The 22,846-nt window shown below is 44.2% G+C and overlaps 1 protein-coding gene across 8 annotated transcripts in view; it reads right to left on the bottom strand.

Moving 5' to 3' along the window:
• The window catches only part of brsk2a (BR serine/threonine kinase 2a), a 189,800-nt gene that overhangs the window by 45,335 nt on the left and 121,619 nt on the right, over nucleotides 1-22,846 (bottom strand). For all 8 annotated transcript variants that reach the window (XM_030425352.1, XM_030425353.1, XM_030425355.1 and 5 more), the window contains 2 exons: nucleotides 15,845-15,930; nucleotides 12,494-12,634 (listed from right to left, as the gene is read on the bottom strand). In XM_030425352.1, coding sequence (XP_030281212.1) covers nucleotides 12,494-12,634; nucleotides 15,845-15,930 — 227 coding nt within the window. The remainder of the gene's footprint in view (nucleotides 1-12,493; nucleotides 12,635-15,844; nucleotides 15,931-22,846) is intronic.

Genomic DNA, 22,846 nt, shown 5'->3' on the forward strand with positions numbered 1-22,846 from the left:
AGGAGGCAGCAGCATATTTATCCAGCGACAGCATCAAGGGGGACAAATTGCATCCGGATGCTTTATTGGCTGTCAGGACCCCGGTGTCCATAATAGGACATTAAACTGCCTCTCTGACACATTAGGGCCGCACTTTGCTACTGTAATCTCTCTCGCACAGAAGGCCTAGCAGCGGGGATATCTCCGCGCTGCACTCTATATGTCATACGGGAGGAGATGCTGGTAAACGGATTTGAACGGCTGCAATGAGCTTGAATGTAACTGTAGTTTTTCCTTGCAGGACTGTGGAAGCTGTGCAGGGCGAAGTCTTGGACGAATGCCTTTATCGCAACTAAGAAAAACGGTACGAAACTGTGTTGTTTTGCGTCACATTGTTTATCCAGTCATGACAACTGAGAGAGTTTATTTACATAGTTTGTTTAGGCGTTAAAAAAATGATTCAGTGAAGATCTCGATCTGTGCTACAGGCCTCACAGTTCAGCTCTTCCGATGTTCCGTTAAGTGTAATTTACAGGGCACATGTGTGTTTCTTCATGCTGTCTGAGCGAGGTTTACACCCCAGTGGGACTGTTAGACATGATTCTTGCAATCTAACACCGAGCTCTTAATTGCCTGCGATCATTTGGGCGCACCACGCTGATATGTTATGTTTTACACGGGGTCGTAATGGCTCCGTCCTCTTGGGGCTCACATCCCCCCCCCCTCGTAATATCCCCGACATGTTTACGGTGACGAGCGGGTTTTGTAACTAAATCTCGCAGCCCGAGGAAAACACACTTCTCCCATCGTGACACATTTGACAGAGGCCGTGTTTAATATCGCCCTCTCGTTAAGCGCAAGATATGTGACACTAATTAGCAAAACCAGAACACTTGAAAGTAACTCTAATGGCTCACATGCATCTTTTCTGGCACATTAACGCGCCCTGTTTTTTTTTGCATTTTCATTTAAGCCATCCTCGTACCATTATTGTAAGCAGGAGCGAGGTTTTTTTTTTAAGCCACTGCGGTGAGTCGTAATGCACCCGTGTAGCCCGTGGCGCACCTCTGTATCATCCTCCTCTTTCTATCTTTTCCCTTTTTTTTTCTCTCGAACTTTTTTCAGGCTTCTGTTGACCCAATTAGACATAGAGACCGAGCACATTCGCAAAAAAAAAATGCTTTGGGCGAATATTCTATCGCATTAGCAAAAAGAGGACATTCTGACTGCTGACTTAGATGTGCTCGGCACAATCGCTCATTAGCCAATGGGGTTAATTGTGTATTAAGAGCAATGAGGGATGAGAAAGATAAAGTTGTCTTTTTTTTTTTGCTGTCTAATGGATTTGGTCTGTTTTTTGCATTTTTTTTTTTTGCTCAAAGCGAGCGACTGGTGGTGAACGTGTTTGGAATTTTGCTGCTTTTTATCATCCTGTAGTTCACGGATCTTTTCTTTGTCGGGGCAGGCAAGTTAAAAGTTTGTTCACAGCATAGATTAAAAAAGAGCAAGGTTAGCTGAGCACAAGCAGGTTCACGGTACACAAGTGTGATCACAGCTGCACGTAAATCAAAGAATATCCATCATTTCATGGTGTCGTCTCACACAGTTCCTCCTAAGAAAACTACATTTAGTGGAATCACAACGGCACAAAAAGGTATCACACTAAGCGACAGATGGTCATTAACCTCTTAATGAACGCCCCCATTTTAAGGTTCTTTTTCCAAAACGACATACCGAAATTAAAAGCATGACAGCTCCCACATAGTTTGAGACTCAGGGATGTGCTTGGTACCATTGGAAAGGTAACACCCTCAAGTTAGAAGTGTAAGTGTGATTCTATGACATACTGACACAGAGTTACAGAGGTTGGAACAGGTTTTGGTTTCCGTCCAATTCAAATGTCAATAAACTGACTAAGATATAAGGGTTCAGGTATGTCTATGGACACAGCAGACACAATTAGGCCATAGCCACAGGTCTCAGCTTGCTACACTCAAAATTTGAGGTCAAAAGACAAAAAAATTGATTTTTGACAATTTTTTTTCTAAAGGCATGTCTGTGCGTTTTGCTTGGGTCCTTTTTTTCCAAGAGCGCCTACTGAGATTCAAAGGCTTATAACTTGAGAACCCCTTTACCTAGAAACATAATCCTGGTCTCAAATGAAAGCTAAGACCCTGGGGGTTTCTTGCTTGTTCGACACTTGTAGCTAGTTTTGGGTAAAATGACATGGATATTCCCATTCTATGGACTCTTGGCGAACTATGAAAAAAACATTGTGGCATGACGTTGTAGCTGTGGAAAAAGGGAACGCTCTGAAGGTATGTAGGCATTCTTGCTTCTTGCGGTAGAGGGCTCTTTCTAATGTTGTGTCATGGTGAGTTTAGAAGGCTATTACATGGTCTGGAAATAATAAATATTAGTTTTTACGAAGGGTGTTCGTTTAGTGAAGGGTGTTCCTATGTTGGAATGGTGTTCCTTAAGGGGTTAAACACGTGTCATCTACCAACGTCCCTCAACTAATATCCGCCATTGTTGGACGGTCTTGTTTCCACAATAGCCTGACAGGATCAACCAAACTCTGTTCATGTTTTCTGTGTTTTTAGTGGCCTGCGTAGAAGAGCGTGAGAACAGGGTGAGGATTGCAATCTGCAACCTCGCTGCTGAATGCTAATAAATCCCACACACTGGTCCTTTAATTGTGCATTGTAAGTTGCCAAAGCTTCACACATCATATCAACTTTAGTCGCATTTGATCTCACATGCTTCCCCGGGACAGCTGCAGTACAGTACTCATTGCCTCCTTACACACGGTTCCCCACACATTCCAGTCGTCTCCTCTCATATAATTTGCATTTAAAGTGGATTAGAATTGAGAGGAAGGAGCGCAGCAGCCTCTCCAGTGACTGGTTAGAAGAGTATTTCCTTACGCCATCTGGGGCATCTCTATCTTATTCCTTTCTAGGGTTTTGAGCGACGCTGGGAAAAGTAACGCATCGTTGCATGTAATGCAGTGACGGCAAAATGGGATTACGATGATGGCTAGATCTGTAATAAACAAACTATTTGCTTTTGTTGTGCCAAATCTGTGTGTGCAACCCAGCGTTTGCTCTTAATCCCGAGGAGTTTCGACTGGGGGGAGATAGGCTGAGCAGCAGAGCTTCAAGGCAGAATAAACAGACGTGCTGTCAGAGAAGCGCTGGAGTGAAGGAGTGGCATTCAACTCCAGGCGTCTGAAACAGCCATGGTGGTGCATTACTTCTCTAAAAGTCGTCCAAATTACAAAGGTAAACACTCTTTATTGTTACCTATATCCAAATAATTTTCGTATATACTTTCCACATTGTTATCATCTTAACAACGCGCCATTTCTCTTCTCCTTACTGACATTTTACCCATCTTTAACTCCCCTCAGTGAACCAGCCCCCCCCCCTGAAATCAAGCACCATAAACCAACCTGCTATTTCTGTCCGCTCTCCTCCCGCTCCATTTTCCATGCCCATTTTACCCTTCCCATTTCCATTTTCTAAATTCCATCTCCTCTCCACATCAACTTCCCTCCCTCTCAGCACAGCTACACCTCAATGCTCTAACCGGCTCTGCAGGAGATGAAAATATCAGAAAAATGTTAAAAGACAACGACGAGGGGAGAGAGAGGGAGAGAAAAAAAGATTTCCATTCTGTGTTGTTAGCCGCCATCAGCCGTAATGATGATAGGCTATAAGTACAGGCTTTCTGCAGGGGAGGCAGCAGAGGCTGTCATCTGGTGAAACTCTCCTACGAACGTCAACAGGCAAAGTCCAAAACAGCTGCAAGGGCACGGCTGGCTGTCGTGGACGGACGGATGTGCCGAGAAAAAGAAGTGAGAAAGAGACAGTGGTCGGGCGTTCACTTAAAACAGAGTTCACATTCTAACCTGAACTCAAGAAAATTAGCGATAGACAAATAAATAAAGTGTGTTTCCTCCTTCAACCAATGCTTAGATTAGGAGTTGGGTATGTAAAGGTAAACAGCTGGTTTTGCTAATTGTTCAGTCTGCTACCAGTCCACAAACACCTGATGAAGTTAGTGACAAAACACTTTGATACGTCAATTATTGAATCTGCTAGTTAAGTCAAAAACAGGCGTTCCCATCTGGTTATTTTATGTATTGAGACAAATGCGCTTAATCACAAAATTTAACGATGTTCTAATCCATAACTACATGTGCCAAATTCGAGCGGTAAAAGAGAGATAAATGTTACTCAAATAAAAAGACCTGTGGCTGCCTTTACTCCCCTCTGTGGAGCAATAAGCAAGTGATGACACAGACAGATGCGTGCGGCTCTCAAAACCCCCCTGGAAGAAAGGAATAAAGCAGCTAATGACAGAGGGAGCGTGGGAGAGAGAGAGAGAGAGAGAGACAGAGAGACAGAGAGAGAGAGAGAGAGAGAGAGAGAGAGAGGTGGATATGGATGATGTGCATGATTACGCCACTGCGTGGGTTTAATGTCACTTCTGGACCAGGTGTTTTTTCTGCACATGTAGGTTGTGGTAATAATGCGCCTAACCATGTCAGGGACAAGAGGATGTGTGACTGTGTGTGTGTGTGTGTGTGTGTGTGTGTGTGTGTGTGTGTGTGTGTGTGTGTGTGTGTGTTCTCTTCCAAGGTGGTCCAGCAGCCTCTGCATTACTTGGTGGGACGCTTGGAGTCACTTTATGTTTTATCTCTAACTCGCACACGGTCGCTCCTCGTGGTTAAACATGCACACGTAAGATTGTTAACTGTGTTACAAGGGGAAACAGAACCGGGGTGAGAAGGTGGACAGAGTGTACAGCGGAACAATCTATCAAAATATTATTCAAACAACAAGTTTCTAAGTGCTGTATCGTAACGGCAACTGGAGCTGTTTCAGTTTGCGCTCATCCAGAAGGAGACCTGAGGAGTTGGCTCTCTTCTTCTTCTTTTCTGGGTTTCTGGCACAAAACAGGAGGGCCAACTCCTCAGGTCAACCCTCTGCTGTCCACTTACATCTGAAGGAGAAATAAAATCATTTCTTTGAGGACAACAATGTGAACGTCTTGTCCAGAGAAGACAGATGGTTTCAATCTGGAAGTGAGGAGGTGGTCTACGTCGTTACTTATCGCCCACCTGTGGTGCTGTACTCGGCAAGAGCTCCCTCCCCAGACATCTTAACAACCATTCACACCTGGGCTCACCTAGCCTTAGCAACCCACATTAATGTCGGTCGGGTCAACCACCCACAACTCTGAAAGTCAAGAGTTCACACCTGTCCTTAACGACTCTGTAAGGACACTCCCACTTTAAAAGCCTGCAAAATCCTCTCCAGTTAGTTAGAACCAGAGGAAGCGTCTTGGATGAGAGGTGACGCGTCCATTTGCCGACGATACGGCACTTAGAATTACCATGAACTAGAATGAAAAGTGAAGTATCCAAATTGCACAAGCTGTTAGGCAAATGCTCCAAAAACAGCATTACAATGAAGCACTGTGGCGCTCCAGAGAATCCCCGGGATACAAATCTCGTTCTCCAGATGTAAGAAAGCATGTTTGTTTGGTACAGTCCCTAAAAAAATGTCACATCATCGTGATTTAAATAGTGAAAATTAAAGTTGTGATGCTGAAATAGTTATTCCCACCAATCGCAAATCGCATTGCAATACTAATATCCGTCAAAATAATCGCAGTGTTATTGATTTCGACATTTCATGCAGCCCTACAGAGGGACGGACGCCCATGCAGACGTAGGTGGAGGAAATATCTTCATGTGCAGCTCATGACGGAGTGGGTGGATAAAGAAAGGAGTGCAGAGTGATACAGGAGTGTGTTTACCGTCCACCCAGGCTCACTTGACCTCCTACACTGTGTATAGTCTTGAAAGTGGCTTCAGAAACGCTGAATAAAAAAAAATCAAAAAAATCAATACAATAAATCTCTATTGCTCACACGAGAAAGGAAACGCCGCACAGAAGATTTATCAACAGGGAAACAGAGTGTGGAGTGCTTTCTGGTGGGATCGAGCGAAAAGTGTAGATAATGACAAATGGTTTTTAAATTACACTTTGCGTTTCTTTCGCAAACTTAACCTCTGAGCGTCTGTTAAAATGCTCTAAACGGCGGGTAAAAGCACACAAAGCCGCCTGTTGAGTGTTCAAGGAAAATACACTTTACTCCTCTCAATCAATCCGAGTCTCTGCTGGGTGTTTTTGCAGTTATGGCAGACTGCCACGCCGACTCCGCCGCAGAGTGTACATACTGCGTAGTAGATGTGTGTTTTGTCGAATGTCAAAGCCGCTGTTGGGATTCCCTCTCAGGTAACTGTGAGAGTGAATTATCTGCAGGAATGTACTTCATCTTCGAAGCGTCGGGTCTGTTATCTCTCGCAAACAAACTGGATCCGGAGGAGCCGGAGGAGGGATGACCCTGACATTTTGACATCCGCGCAGACGGACTTGAAGGAGAAGTTTTCACGAGGATCGATAAAAAGTCATGTCATTCATTATATGTGGATTGTGTTCTGTTCCCTGTTCTAACCAGTCTGTCAGTCAGAGTGTCTGAGTCATACGTTCGCAGATCTCACACTGGCAGACTCAACAAATAATATCCAAACACGAGAAAAGTCGGAGCGAGGACGAGAGAGTGAGAGAGAGAGAGAGAGGGGGGAATAGTTTGACATCCGCATTAACAATACAATAAAGATTTCCTCTCACCGCCTTCCTTATAAATATCCCCGACTGATGATTCCTTCCCCCCCCCCCCCCCGCCCTTACTTATCGCACCTCATCTCACCTTGTCAGCTTTCCTAGCCTGCCTCGCTTTGTCCCTGTTTCACTCTGCCGAAAAATCAGAGCGTGATCTGAATCAGGCCGGGGAAACACTGAGTCATAAACAGCCCTCTGCGTTCTTTCATTCACATCCAGACTTATCCATCTGGCTCAAGAGAGATATTTGGGGATGGGACGTGGGAGGAGGGCGGAAGCATGAGGCGATGAGAAGAAGCGAGAACGGGGAGGTGTGCAGAGAGAAAGGAGGGCTTAGGAGCGAGTGTTTACCCCCCTCTGCACGGTGAATCACTGACAAGAAGGGGAGCACTTCTAATGGCCTGCGTAGGTCTCGCCGGCGCAGACGAGCAGAAATGGAAGAAATGATTGCAGAAGCGCGTCTTTATTGAGGAGATGCTGGGTTCTCATTAGCAGGAATGGAGGGGAGGTGAGAAAGGCTGCGCCTGTCTGTCTGTTTGCCCCTAATTGAGGTTGGGAAGAGGGCGAGCGGGTGCTGCAGCGCTCCCAAATAATCCTCCTCATGATAAATTTACACGGCATCATTTTTCTAAGAGCGTTAGCGAAGGGATTTGAAGGGGGGGGGCAAAGACGGAGAGACAGCCTGAAAGTAAAACAGGAAGACGGGTAAATCTGCTGGCGAATCTTACTACAAAAGAGCTGTGATAATCTATGTATGTGCGCGCACTTAATGTCAGTCCCAGATGCTTTCTCCTAATTGGCCTAATCTGTTCTCCTCACAGTCAGTTATTTACACCGACTGATAAAAGGCTCCTAACTTTCGCTCCCTTAGGTGGGACGCTTTTGTTCTATTTCCAGTGCCGCGAGAGTTAGCGTCTGTTTTTTTTTTTTTTTAAACGCACCCCGCAGAATTCAAGACTGAGTCCATCGGCTACCTGTTTGATGGCTTCAATCAATAAAATCATCTCGTGATCGTGAGATAATCAGTAAAATGGAAAGTAGTTCTGTCACGGGGACGTATAAGCTCATATTGTGTACGGCCACTTCATTATTAAATAGCGGCGTCCATAATGTAATTGCCTTTTTCTATGAACTATACTGTGCAATAACACAAAGCACATCAAATCACGGAGATTAAACCGTACCTAATCATTCCATAACAAATCACTTTAATTCTTTCCCTTTAATTGCCCGTGCATTATGCAAATCTATCTCCCAGGCATTTAGCGCTCGACGCAAGAATCGAGCGAATATCACAGCAGAACTATTTTTTTCACCCACTTCATCATCAGCAGGAAACTTTCAAGTAGACTAAATTGTGCACGGACGAGTGGAAATGCCTCTCTGGCTCTCTCTCTCTCTGTGCGTCTCTGGTGCTTTAAGACACAATAGCCTTGGTGCAAAAGTTATGTTGCAATCACATAAATTATCATCAGGAACCGACCGGCTGGCGAGCAGTCATAATGTCAGAGTCATGGCCGAGCGAGGGTTTTATGGTGAGGTCTTAATGTTTGAGCCTCTGCCCGTGAATATGAGAGTGACGTGAGCAGCAAAGGAACAAGATAATAACGTGCTGCATGATGGTTACTGTCACTTCTGTTCATACCTAACTTTAGAGTATTTGCTGTTTACATAACCTTCATTATTCACATATATCTTTCTATACATATATACACATGACCATACTGCACTATGTAGTCCCCCCAGGAATCTGCAGAGAAAAAGTTTAAATTCCACGGAGAGCAATTCTTGATTCCGCGGCTTGAGAGTTAAATTCCGCAAACATCAAAAAAACATACTTTTTTAATGTAATAATGAATTAAATATTCTCTTATGAAATTAATTGCAATACCAGAACACTGTAAAACATTGTGGAACCTACTATTACTGGTTTTTAAAATAATCAACATCAACATTTTCTTTGTCCCTGTTGGGCAGATTTATTCGCAACATAAAAAGTGCAAAACTTTTCACCAAACTATGGGTGAAGGTTTAGGAACAGAAAGTGCCTACTGCATACTGCAGATAGTAAATGTAAACATTCAGTTACAGCAATGAAATGCTGACATAAGATGTGCAATCAAGTTGGTCGGAATGAAAACTACATGCAAAATGTGATATTCCGGATTCCTGGGGGGACTAACTATGCTTCACTTTTTGGACTTCTTGTGAGATGACAAAGTTTTATCACATTTAGCGTTGAAATGTCCAAAAACTATTTAGGTTGCTTCTCACTAAACTCGGGTATCTCTTCTTTGTCATCTCTGTAATGTTACTTTGTGAAAGTAAATTAGGCTACATTTCCCCTCCAGCTTCAGTCGACTCTCAAAATAACAGTACAGAAACGCCCGACAATGGAGGTCGCCTCTGTAGATCGCTGCTGCAGTCGGGCTGCTAAATGGGAGTGAAGATAAATCCGCTTTTTAATCCTACAGGTTAAATAATCGATATCTGAGCTCTCCTCCCGTCTGCGACAACCCAATGTGACTCGGGGTGTTTATTCCTCTGGCCTAACTTTGTACCTGACTCTTTCCATTTCCTTTTTCTTTTCCTTTTCCTACCAGACATGTTGTAGATCTGCCTTTCTGAGAATTAACCCCTTGTTAAATGTTATACACTCTCGATAAACCACTGGGTTGGTTTACATTGGGGTTTGGCATAGGAAGGAAGAGGGTGCTGTAAACATAATGACAATACACAGTTTAATATAAATGTAACTAGTGTAGCTATAAAAGATAAAAGAACTAGAATAATCGGATTAACCACTAATAAGACAAAAACAAAGTAATGTTTCCTGAAATGCGAAGCAGCTTTCTCTCCATTACTTTTGAATATTCTGGCACCAACTCTTTCATCTCAGTTAATGTTCGCCTCATTTCATCGTGCCTTCTTATTACCACGTCCTCTCTGTATTCTGGTTTTACTTGTTCCTGCGGGTCCTGAACGTCCTTGTACATTGTATTATATTTCCCTGTGACTGATTAGTTGAATGCAGTTCTATTTTTTTCTCCCACTCTCCTCTTCTTTTTTTTTATAGCCCTGTTGCTGCACAGTCGCTGGAAAATTCACTTGCGACCAACGTAAAAATAAATACACTTGAACTCATTCTGCTCTGCGGTCCTTGTGCCGCGCTCTGCAAGTGCATGTGAACGAACCGCAGAGCAAAGGCAAACTCTCTCTGGAGAGGAGGGAAAAAATAAAAAAAAAAACCCTCACTCTCCGCTTTAGGATCACAAATTGGGTACGTACACGACACAAGTTACACAACAGGAGTAACGCACACACTCGTAAATTAACGAACGCTGCAAATCAGTCCCCGCTGACATGTTTGACTTGTGAAGTATACATGATTGCCTCGAGTCTCTGAGCTGGTAAACAGTTAAATTACCCCCTGAAGCCAAACACGGTGTGCCACATTAATAAATACCTGGAAGCTAATTTCTATAAATATACAAACTCATCACTGAGCGTGGAAAAGGAACATGAACTGTGTGCGAACAGAAAACGTCACTTCTGCTCAGCTAAAAATAATACCTGAGCGCTTTATGTGGAGGAGAAGTGGACACGCTATTATTTCAATCTGCCCCAAAGCATCTTTATAATAAACCGTTTTTATAGTAGTCTGAAATGTTTCCTGTCAGCTCATTATGGGAAATATAACTCATACTGTTGTATGGAGCCACTTGTATTCTTAGAGAGCAGAATGTGTCTGAGAATTCGACTCTATCAGTCATGAGTCGGCCACACTCAGCTGTGGAAAGCCAAGAGAGACTTTAGAAAAGAGGAAAAAAATAAACGAGCAATATCAAGTTTCCTCAGTTCTGTGATCTCCACACTGAATCATTGGTTTGAAAACCAAACGGCACTCGAAAGATTTGAATAAACTGATTGAATTTTAGATTGCAGATTCACTTCAGGAAGAATGTGTGTTTCTTTTTTTCTTTTTTGGAATCCATTATTTGGCAACTCATTATTTGTTCAATGTTGTATGACAACTTAATGGTTTTTGTTACACTTCCTGAGTTCGGCTTTTAACTCGCGGTTTGATGTTTTTTGAGTGTGTCTGATGGTTTTATGCAGATTGTGAATGTGCGGCTCTCAAACCTTTTTCTGCTTTGAGCTCCTTCGGGGTTTTAAATCCCACCTGTGGCTCTTTGTTGTACGTCATTGTTATGAGGAATAAGCAAAGAGCCAACACATATTATTGGTATATGTTTATAAGCATGTAGATGGATCCTCTCACATACTTTTGTACGTATGAAAGTCAATGAAATGCATGCACTTCATCTTGTATTGTAGTATCATCTTCCTGTCTGTTCTACTTATTTTTTTCAAATTTTTTTTATTAGTTTATTATTATTTTTTTCTGTATTTATGTATTACATTTCTTTTATTTCGCCTATTTTATCTATTTCATCTCTTTTATCTCACCTACTTTACCAGTTTTGTATCATTACCTCTGTTATTTCAACCATTTCATGCAATCTATTTCATTGTCCTTTGTAATTGTAAATTGTATTCTTGCTCTCTCTTTCAAAGCACTTTGTAAACCTTGTTTTTAAAAGTGCTATAGAAATAAAGTTTATTATTACATTGTTGTTATTATTATTCCTGTTCTCATTAAAGGCCAATCCACCTTCCTTCTGCTACCATTTTCAAAATCCCAGGCATCCCTTTCTCCACGTGGAACAACCTCCGAGCTCGCAACCTACCTGCTGAAAATGTAGAGTTACCCTAACACTAATTTGGTCGCTAACGGTACAAAATTAGCCGTTAACTTATCCTTTCGCAGAGATCCGACAGTAATTTCGGGGGGGACCATCTCTCCATTCTTTCTTGGTTTAGTGTCGAACAATAGAGCTCAACAGTGAGGTTCCGGAAGTGAAAATACCATTCATATTCTGCATTTAGATTTTGATTATTGGCCACAATGTCGTAACTACCCAAAGTAGACTTACCACGAGTTATAAGATTGTCAGACGATGATATATGATCCTGTAGAAGTCACAAGTCCGTATGAAATCAATCTTGTTTTGATCCCTGATTGGTGGAGCTCGCTGTTGCCATGGAAATGTTTACCAAACCCGCAAATTTTATGTTAGCTAGTTACTGCTAACACTGAACTCTACGATCGTTTACCACAGAGCGACCATGATTTCACTTTCTGACCTACTGCGTTTATTTAGTGATGAGGAGAAGAGCGTGGAAAGGGTTCATCCGAACATGAAATTCACGGGTTTGGTAGACATTTCCATGGTAACAGCGAGCTCCACCAATCAAAGACGTAGTTGTTACATTCGCAATGGTTTATGGGATTAGTAGTTCTTTTACTCTTAAGATAATTATGTACACAGTCTTGTACCTTTGCTTTTTTCTCCGTTTTCCAACTTTTTTTTTGCGCCGAATTAAATGTTTTTTGGTCTCGATTCATCTGCTAGCTGATTGGCTCGGTTCCAGGCCTAAAACTCTTTATATAAGGATTTTATGAAACGTCAATGGAGTAAATGAATGGCAAATTCATTTCTGGAACCGGAGCCGTTAAAAAAATTGGTGGTCACTGTTGAGCTCTTGAGATGTGGTTTAAAGAGGTGGAAGCGAGCCAGAGCGTGTTTTCCCTGATCCCAGAATGATAACTGGTGCAGCCAGACCTTTCTCCAGCGCTGACACAGTGCTGTGAAGATGCAGGTCAGGTCTGTCTGCAGCATCCAACCATTCTCATCATATACATTACTAACACCTATAAACACATCTTCTTGCATATACATCATTCCTCTTACCATATGGAATGACTGTGGCAGAAATCCAGAGCAGACATGATCTGTCTGAAGAACTTCCTGGCCTCTTTAGGCGTTAACCTGCCTTTCTTCACCAAGTAGTCGAACAGCTCGCCACCAGACACGTGTTCTAGCACGAGGTACCTGAGGAAAGGAGGGAGAGAGGGGGACATTTGTGAAAGACATACAGATGAAAACAAGGAGAAGAACAACAAGAAAAGCCAGATGTCACATTTAGGGACGGGAACAGGAACCTGTGTGTCATCAGAAAAGACCCCGAGGAAACAGAAGAAGCTCCTGACCTCAGAGCTCCGTCAGAACCGGAGCAACGTGGGGCGGATGGTTCCCTTACTGGCACTACACGCAGACAAACAACCTCACATTGATCTGATCCCCCCCCCAAAGTCATATCACGTCGACTGTTTATTTTTCATTTTGTCGTCTGTAAGCTGTCCCCACAGTCAGAGCGTGAAACATGCCAACAGTGTGTTATAATACATGTGAAGGTTTCTGATATATGATGCGCTCCGACCCGCGACGGGAGGCGTCGGAGGGATGATATAGTTGCATTACACTGGAGGATGATGGAAAAGCCGCGTAAAAGCTCAGACGGATGCGATTCCGGAGCTCGTGGATTCTGCTAAGGTACAGCAGCTTCTGTGACTGTCTGTCTGCCGGAGAACCCTCCAAGGTTCCTTGTAATAAATATACAGTGCTGTTGTATTTTCTTCTTTTACCTTCCACAAACATGCACACACACACACACACACACACACACACACACACACACACACACACACACATTCACACACACAACCTTCCCTGCCATCACTTGTCTTACGGCCACTGTCCAGGTGGCCTTCGAGACGGGGAGAAGATGAATCTCTGCTGACCCAGACCTAAAGCTGAATCTGTGGGCTGAAAGCCAGCGGTGCCCTGCCCCTGCTCCGGACCGGCCCGCTCATATATCCTGTGCTGAAACTCCCTCCATCTTCACTAGGACAAATTGAAACTCAGACAGGCGGTGAAATACTCTGTTTCTTCTCCTTCTCCCTCTTTCGGCTGTGGATGTGAGCGTCTAACATGCAGCGCCTCACTTTTATTGATAACACGGCGGCGCTGAAAACTGAAAACTGTGCTCGGTCACAAAGCGAGGGCTCGCTAAACAATCCTTAACTCCTGGAGCCAAAACTGCTGGCAGAACTATAATAGCTTTGGAACGTGGAACAAACCCGACCAAACACAGGTCGATGAAAACACTGACACGGATACATTTATAAAAACAAGGTTGCACATAGTTTACTATATAATATGATCGAGATTTGAATGCTATTCCACTGAGTCCTGCAGGTTTTACATTTTAAAAGACACATTCCTTTATTCTACAGTTTATTTTAATCCGTAGCACGGATTAAAGCTGTTGTACAATCTTTTCTGAGAATCTGTCGGGTAACTTGCTGCAAAACAAAAGCTTAATTAAGACAGACTGTCAATGGAAAACCTTAATTAACAAATTAACAAATAACTAATCCTGCAATTTTACACATCAAAGTGTGTTTACAGGTCTTGGAGAGTGCTTCAACATGTGTCTAAACAGTAAAATAAAGCCGTCTGAGGCTGCAGATGAAGCTGAATGTAATCTGATAAGTTCCCTCCGGTGATGTCACTCAGTGGCTAAGTTGAATTCTGGGTAATGTAGGCACCTGCTTTAGAAAAGGATAACATTTGCGTGGAATAAGAAAGGAGATATGTTTAGTTTTAAGTGTCTATAATGAGTCTAACACCATTATAGCAGTCGACTGCTTTTCACAATCTTGCAACTACATTACCCACAATGCAACTTAGCCACTCAGCGGCATCACTGGAGGCAATTTGTCAGACTACATGCAGCTTCCTCTGTAGCCGCAAAAGGCTTTATACTAAAGTTTTTTCCACATACGCAGCAGTTCTCCCTCAGACCCGTAAACACACTTTAATGTAACGCCACCAATGTGTAAAATTGGCGGAGTTACCCTTTAATGGGTCCCTGGAGCACTACTTTTAATGATATACGCTGCTCATGCATTGCCTGTAAGATTATATCATTACTCTAACAATAAACATCAATTTACTTGCAGAAATGCACGGATGCATTAAATATGGACGCTGCACAACACCGGCTTCACTGTTTCCACAGAGCGGCTCATCAGATCAGAAAAGTTTTGTCCTCTGAGAGTTAGTATAAATCATTTTGTTGCCTTTTCAACATTTTTTCAGCGGCCATTCTTCATTCTCAGAAGCCTAATTTACACCGTGATGTGATCATTCATTCATTTCCTCGCAATATAATACATCCATAAATAAAATATTGTTGGTGGTCTATGTATCAAAATGCTCCCTCACCTCTTCTGCACTCACACACACACCACAACACTTGTGGAAGGAATCAGCGCCAGCAGCACCGTAAATCTGTAAAAGCTGCGGGACCGACCAGCTCAAAACGAGCAGTATCAATTTTCGTCCTTCAAAGGGAGATATCCGAGCGCGGATCTAAACAATATTAATTCAGATATTACATCACCGATGCGAGGAGCGGCGCGTACTCCAGTCGCTGGTGATGCAAATGTAAAGCAATTTGTCTTCCGCGACGCTACTAGTGACCAGCTGTCAGAAGTGATGAAGCAACGGCCACAAAATGTGATTTTAATAATCCAATTACAGGATGAATCTCAATATTCTGCTATTCCTATCGTCTTAACGGATGACATGTACAGTACTGCATGTCCGATCCCATTTGGCCCGCGAGCTCAAGATGAGAGCTAATTGAATTCAGTTGACAAACAGTCCTCTGCGGCTCAAGAAGGGCCTCTATAAACTACTGATGGGCTTGTCACTCAAGGCCGTAAAAACTTAGCTAATAGATTTATGTGTGCGTGTGATGCATGCGTATGTGCGGCCGCTGCTGCAGACGAACGCGGCCGCCACTCTCCACGCCTCTAATGTTTCTTAATGCAGCGGTGTTGCCTCTGATGAGCATGTCATGGTTGTTTACATTACGGAGACCTCCTCTCCCTATTAGCAGTCCCCTAGCGTGCGCGAACCAAATTAAATGCTCCATGCCAATACTAATGGAGCATCCGCCCCTCCAAGGCTATCATTGTTGGCCCTGCGATCATAATACACCAATCCAGACTGCTCCGCGAGGCCACCAAAAATGATCTGTGGGATTTCAAAGACCGCTCCGGCGTCCAAAAGAGCACTCCATCGTAATGATGTCTGCGAGCGCCCAAAGTTTTGACACCAACTTACAGTCATTAACGCGTGCGGCGTGATTTAGGGGACTTTTACGTAAATCAAAAATGCGGCGATACTTACAAGTACTTTTTATTTTCGTAGACGTCGTGCAGCTTTAAAACGTGCGGGTGTTCTATGAGCTTCAGGATAGCTATTTCCCGCTCCACCTGTGAGAGAGAGAGGGAGATAGAATGGGAGAGAAAAAAGAGATTTGATTAGCGCAACATCAACAAAGTTAAGTTCCTGAAAGCATTCGTGGAGCAGTTGTCCTAATCTGCTCCCTTAAAGTGCAGCGTTTCCCTCCGCCTGCAGCACAAATCTGAAGCACCGGGCGGACAAACCGACTGACCCCCCAAAACAGCCTGTGATGAGTTCTTGATGAGGTTACCTGCGAAGGTCACAGTTAGCGAGACAAACCTGAGAGGCAGCAATCTGTAGCAACACTTGACACAACCAACACGAGGGCTTAAGAGGAATAAGTAAACCGATGAAAGGAGCTGACTGGCACTTTCCGCTGGTAGAAAAAGGAAAGAGATAAGCCCTGGACCACACTCTGGTTGGCATCCAGGCCAGCAAGCAACTGCTATCTCAGGTGGAAAATATGGTTTGCTTCAAAAAACTGAAGGCAAACAGGTTGCGTGTGTCTTATCTTGCAGAAACTGCGTCCTTCTCGGAGCCCCGGCTGCACACTTTGCAATCACATTTCGTAATCCGGCGGTTTGCTTGAGGTGAACATAAATCAGCATGGCTGGATAGGAAACATGAAGTAAAGTAGCCCGTCAGAGTCAGACATCCTACATGGGAACATTTCTGCCCACTGAGAGTACAGCCTGTGGGTGAATCAGGGTCAGGACGTCCACTCAGGTACATCCACATCTCACGGAGGCTTTTTTTTTTTTTTCCTCTCTTCTCCCTGCAGTCAGTCTGAGACAGCGGCTCTATGTTTAAAGACAACACTGCGTCCAGGACAGGCAGACAGCTGAGTCCACAGAAGTTTCTAAGTTCTTTTTTTTTTTTTTTTGCTTACAGAGCTGCTGAGAGACATGCTGCAGCGCACTGCGAGACCGGCGGGAGCTGAATTCCACCAGAATCGAGCAGATCAGTTTGGATTTGTGTCAGCATCTCCGGAGGTTGTAGTCAGCATGTACAGCTGCCACTGAACATCAGCATGGAGTCCACTTCTCCAGAAGCCACCGCTAATCTTCAGCCCCCCCTCTGTGCTCCTCTCCTGCACCGCTTGCGGTTATCTGCTCTCCCCTTCTCCTCCACCTTTCCTCCTCCCCTCCTCCCCTCCTCCCCTCCACCCTCTGTGTCTAGCTTTGACTGACAACGACGGGGATGAGGGGACGGCGTGAGTTAACGGCTCCTCTGACTCATCTCAATCTCATCAAAGTCAATTTCACTTTGTCACTCGCCTGTGACAGCCTTCACGCTGCTTTAATGTCACACTCGTCTTAGTTTTATGAACACCAGAGTGGAATAAAGTCAAAACTCTGATCTGCTGGCTAACTATGTTTTTTCGTTAAACTCCCACAAAGCTGCCCGCCTGACTGGGCAGAAAATCAGTTCCCCTCCCCCTTAATTATGCTCTCACATTGTTTTTCACTTCAGAACAGCTTCTATTAGTGATAACCGTTAGCTCGGGCAGGTATCGTACAACATCTCGACGCCCTTTTGATGATTGTTTTTCGCCCTAACAGCAGCTTCCCTATCTCTGCTCTCTATCTATTGCAACATGTCGCAGAGTGGGTGATAAAAAAACCTGCTGAATTAGCTTTAATCTAGTCGAAAATACAATGCAGTGCAACTGGTGTTGGAAGCCGCAGCCAAGAAAAAGTCATGGGAGCTTGTGTAAAAAAGGGTAAAGTGGTAAATACGTAATTAGCATTAGCATGGCGTATCAGTGGGAGTAACGGCTAGGCTAATCAGGGCTAATCCAGAGACTAATGAGCGCCATCAGCTGTGCCGCACCGTGCCAGCCTCTCTCTCTCTCTCTCTCACACCTGAGGCTAAGGTGTGCTGTTAAGAATGAGCCCGTGGAGGCAAGCTAGCAGCTAGCTGGCAGCGGGGCTCCCTGCAGAGAGACTAATGCTACCCAGGACTCAGGGAGAGATGAGCTGTCGAAAAATGCTACAGAGCCAGCAGCTGGCTTCCTAAGCTTCCTTTAAGCGCCTCCTTTTAGTTAATTGAAATAAGAGAAATGAGGCTTAATGTGGAGACTTAACTGTACAACTGCCTGCTTACTGCAAGATTAGCTGTTGATTAACACGCGCGTGGAAATCTGCGGTGCAACCCTTGCTCTTTCCAGCACAATGCAGTGCAACAGTTTCATTCAAAATCAGTCGAAAAGGAAAATAATCCCGAGGACGTTTGCCTCCACCTTGCACAGGAGTCTCGTGCCGTGCAAGGTGAATGGATCACTGCAAACGGCATCAATGCAACAACTACATCCACACACTCGCAGTGACCAGCTGTTGTTCTCAGCCTGCGACACACACATACGCAACACACTCCATAACTTCCTGCTAGGAAAAGGAAATGCCAGGTGGCCATCCTCTCTGTTGGCCCGGCTCCTGGACGTGACTCCACACACTCCTCTCATTAAGTTTCACATCTGCGAGTGTGGACAGTTCCCTCCATATCACCGTGGCACTTCATTAAGCCTTTATTAGCAGGCGCTTGGACGCCGTTCACCGACACACACACGCAAGAACATGGACAGATGGACGGGCGGTCAGATGAACACACACCTGCTCTTTTCATCTTTCTTGTTTTTCTTCCGTTCAAAACACAGACAATTTGCCCACTTTTGCCGGAAAACCAAACAGGGTTACAAGGTGGGGTAGAAAGAAAAAAAAAACTGTTCATCAGGAAGCGGAGATGGAACGAGGGCGCAAGTCTGACACTAATCCAAATTGGCTATTTGACTGGGAGATAATTTGCCTCGTAAAAGTTGGGTGGTTATCGTCGCGGAGTGGACATAATTAGCAGGAGATGTCAGAAGAGGAGCCGCTTTGTGAATGAGCCGATCGGCAAGCGTTCTGACCCTCGGGGTTTCCCCATCAATGTCATATCCTGCCACTCCGAATGGATCAAATAAGTTGTTAAGGTGTTATCTCCAACTTCAGATGGGTGCACGCGAAATAGAATTTAAAAAAATGAAAAATGAGGCGCTGCGATGAATGATAAAACATCTTACTAGCAGGCAAACTGCATTTTTCCATCCAGAAATTAAAAGCTCCGGCATCATTTTCTTCACCCTGGAATCCAATTTTGATGAAGTCGTGTCTGAAAGTGCGTCTAATGTGATTTATTACTTGTAATTACGCTGTAATCTTCGGGTGCAGGTGCTGCTTTGCAATAGAAAAAGTAAAGCAGGACTGGGAAGACTGGGAGGACGCAGGCGAATGATCCAGAGCTGTCACATGGTGCTCATATAGTCATGAGAGCCAGTCAGTTCAGCATAGCTCCATCAGCTCACTATTGATTCTTTAAATTACAGCCCTGGACCTGAATGGATGAATGGACGAGCAAACAAATGACTTGGTGACATCAATAGTGCCATCGCTGTGGCTAAGAGTCCGGTAATGGAGGACGGGAGGATGAGAGACAACCAGGCAACAACAAAGAAGATTAGATTCATGTCACACGTGTCACCGAGCGACCGAACACAGAAACCAGCAAAAAAAAAAAAAAAAAAAAAATCTCAGAGGGGGAAAATATTAGATCACAGGCCCTGTCATCTCTCGCTCTCCACTTATTGCATCTCGTCCTCCCGCCTTTCTCTCTCTTTTCTCTCTCTCATGCACACAGAAGGGAAAACACAGACATTTCTGTCACCTCCCCCAGGCGAGCGAGTGAATGGTCCCTTGATACCGAGATCTGAGGATCAAAGTCAACAGGGCGGCCATGTGTGTCAGATAAAAAAAAAAAAAAAGAAAAAAAAAACGGGGGTGGCTATGCTAACGCGGGAGCTACGGTGCATGCGACTGGCTTCTGTGCGGATAGAAAAACAAGGAGAGGAAGACGAGTGGAGGCGAAAGGGATGAAGCACGGGGCCATGTAATTCTCTGCAACGGAAAAAAAAAAGAGAGTAGCAGTGCCAGCTCGCCTCCCCCCTCGAGTCCCGCAGCCTCTTTTGTTGCTAATTAACACAACACGGGGAAGGAATAACCTTTTTAGCAGCGCCATGCACCAAACAGCCCACGGAGAGCGAAACGATAACAGATAAGGGCGATGAGGCGGAAATGTGAGGAGCCAGAAGCAATGTGACAGTCAGGAGGAATGAGAGGCCGCGTCTGACCGACAGGCGACTGCGATGGGAGTTATTATTTGCACCATATTGCTCAAAAGCTTTCGATACAGTGAATCATATCATTTCGGCGTGTTAAATTCTTGAAATATGGTTTTCATGAGTCACTGTGTTCATTGGTTAATACATTATATTTCCAGGCTGAAAGGTTGCCAATCTGACGAGAGAGATATTCTCCGGACGAAAACTGTCTTCATACACTTCAACAGTCTTCAGCAAATCCGTGCTTCTCATAGAGGAACATGGGTTGAGTGCTTTTTCTTGGGAGTTTTGAGCACAACTATAAATCATCTTTCATTATGCTTTTAGGGTGTTGCGTATGTATCATCTACTCTAGTTTTTTTTAACTTTTTCTCCACAGTTGCGGTAGGAAAAGTGGCGTAAAATGAAGTTAAATTGCATGTTTTTTAGCGATAAAATGTAAAAATGTCCTTTGAAGAGGACCCCCCGCCAGAAATATACACTTAAGACTCCCACCAACCAAGAGAAAACGCTGCATTTCCTACAATTTTCATAATGTTTTCTTCCTTTAAAACCTTTTTTTTTTTTTGTCAGAACTGCAAACACATTAAATTCTTGCACCCCCATCAGCTTTATTTGGGGAAAAAAAAACACAAACTCCTTTCAAATCATGATGCAACTGTTTTCCAAATGTTGTTTTTATGTAGATGCGTTTCAGGGAGGGAAATCTTGCAGATCATTTTTCATAAATTCACTGACAGAAACCTCGGTGACGAGGAGAGGTCAGCATTCATTAACATATAGTTTACAGTCATCACCTGGTTTTCTGACATTGTGAATGAGGTTTTATTGGGTTTCTTTTCTTCACAACAACATCTCATCACTTTGATTTTTGCCGTCAGACCACAAAAATACATCTCTAACTCGATGTAGAACTGCGGAGAGAAGGAGAAGGGTGCGGTAAATAAATAGATGAGATGACACACGGGTGACGGAGGGGTGAGGTATGGACGGGGGAGTGGCCGGTGAGGGAAGGGGGACGTGGGTCCAACTGTCGTGAGCAGAAGGGGGAGGAGACGGCACAGCTTGGCCACTGGCTCGCACACAAACCCAGTCAGCTTGTCAAGACATTTATACTTGTGACATGTGGACACATCAACGCATGATGAACATACACACACGCACGCACACTGTACAGGCACACACACCGCTGATCTCGGCAAGCTACGAGCCACCTCCATCCATCCATCCATATGTCGGTCAGTGAGCCAGTAGGGCAGAAACAGTGTTTTCTGCCAGGAACAGAGGGTAGCCAAGCTGGTGTGTATGCATGCATGCATGTGTGTGTGTGTGTGTGTGTGCGCATGTGTGTGTGTGTAGGTGCTGACACGTGTCTGTAAATGGCGGGGTGTTTAGTGGCTGCACAACTCTGTATGTCAGCCTTTGTAACCGGGATTGAAGGACATTAGCTTCAAGGGCAAACACACACACACACACACACACACACACACTCACACACTCACACTTTCTCTCTCTCGCTCTCTACTTGTATACACCCCAGTTTCTATTAAAGGAGACCTTTTAATGCGTCTTTGTTTCCTTTCCTTCAGCGTTTTAAAGATCTTCTCATGCATTCAAACGCCTCGTCTGTGGCGTCTTGACGTCTCGCTGTGTCACCATGTCACACACACGTGCATCATTTATGCCTGTATTCACGGGAGAATGAATGAATGAATGAATGAATGAATGCTTTATTTCAAACATGTGAAAAATATATTACACTTGAAGCACTAGTCATTAAAACCCTTTGTATGTTTGAAAAGGAGTAGGAAGAAGCATTAGCTTATTAATTCCTACCCCTTCTCCACTTAGTACCTAGTACTATAGGTTATCTTACTTCCTGTGTATCCTGTTTTTTATTTATTTATTTATTTTTAATTATTATTATTTATTTTTTTAATACTCTCAACAAAAACAATCACCAACAAACAACACAATAACCGCTTGTGTAAAAACAAAATAAATGACAGGACAGAGGCGACCGGAGACACGGCGAGCGGCGCTGGCTCAGGGGTGTGTGAGCTGGCCAATCAGAGCAGGCTGCGTATTTGGGAGGAGGAGCCTTGAAATGACCAGAGCTAAAACAGAGCGAGTCAGACAGACGGGGGGGTTACAGTGCTGCGGCAATGAACAGCATGAGAAAACTGATGCGTGTGAACATATTCTAGTAGTGACTCAAAATATAATTACGAGCGTTATATGTGTGCTTTAACAGATATCTGCAAATAAACGCAGAATCTGCAAGGAGGAGATAATATTTTGGAGATCTAAATCGCCATCAGACGTTTGAGACCCTGATCAGAGGGAACAGAGTCTGTCCCAAGGTGTCTGCGCGTGCTCTTCCTGTACTTTGTGTGCAGAGTATGGCCACTACCTTCATCTTGATATTAACATGTGTTCCTGGGAGAACCTGCTTATCCAAAACCCAGTTCAAGAAATTGATGGCGGCGGGCCCGGGGGTGATGGATTTAACAGTATTTGGGGAGAGAGCGCGCGTGTTCGGTGGTTGTGTTATCTCCCCGCGACCGAGCGGCTCCCTCAGAAGAGCCAAACAAAATAAAATCATATTTGTTTGATTCCATTCCAGTCAAAGGCGTCGAACTGAGAGAAAAATGAAAAAAAAAAAGCAATCTCCCCCTTATTTTCATCTTTCTCCGTTCATCGCCTTTTCTCGCCACCCTGCGGACCTCGCGAACGCACGCGGGCAACGAGCGCAAACGCACGTCACAGCGCGGCAGGTTTTTCTGATA

The sequence above is a fragment of the Sparus aurata genome, chromosome 8, assembly GCF_900880675.1.
Source record: "Sparus aurata chromosome 8, fSpaAur1.1, whole genome shotgun sequence".
In the NCBI taxonomy this organism is placed as follows: Eukaryota; Metazoa; Chordata; class Actinopteri; order Spariformes; family Sparidae; genus Sparus; species Sparus aurata.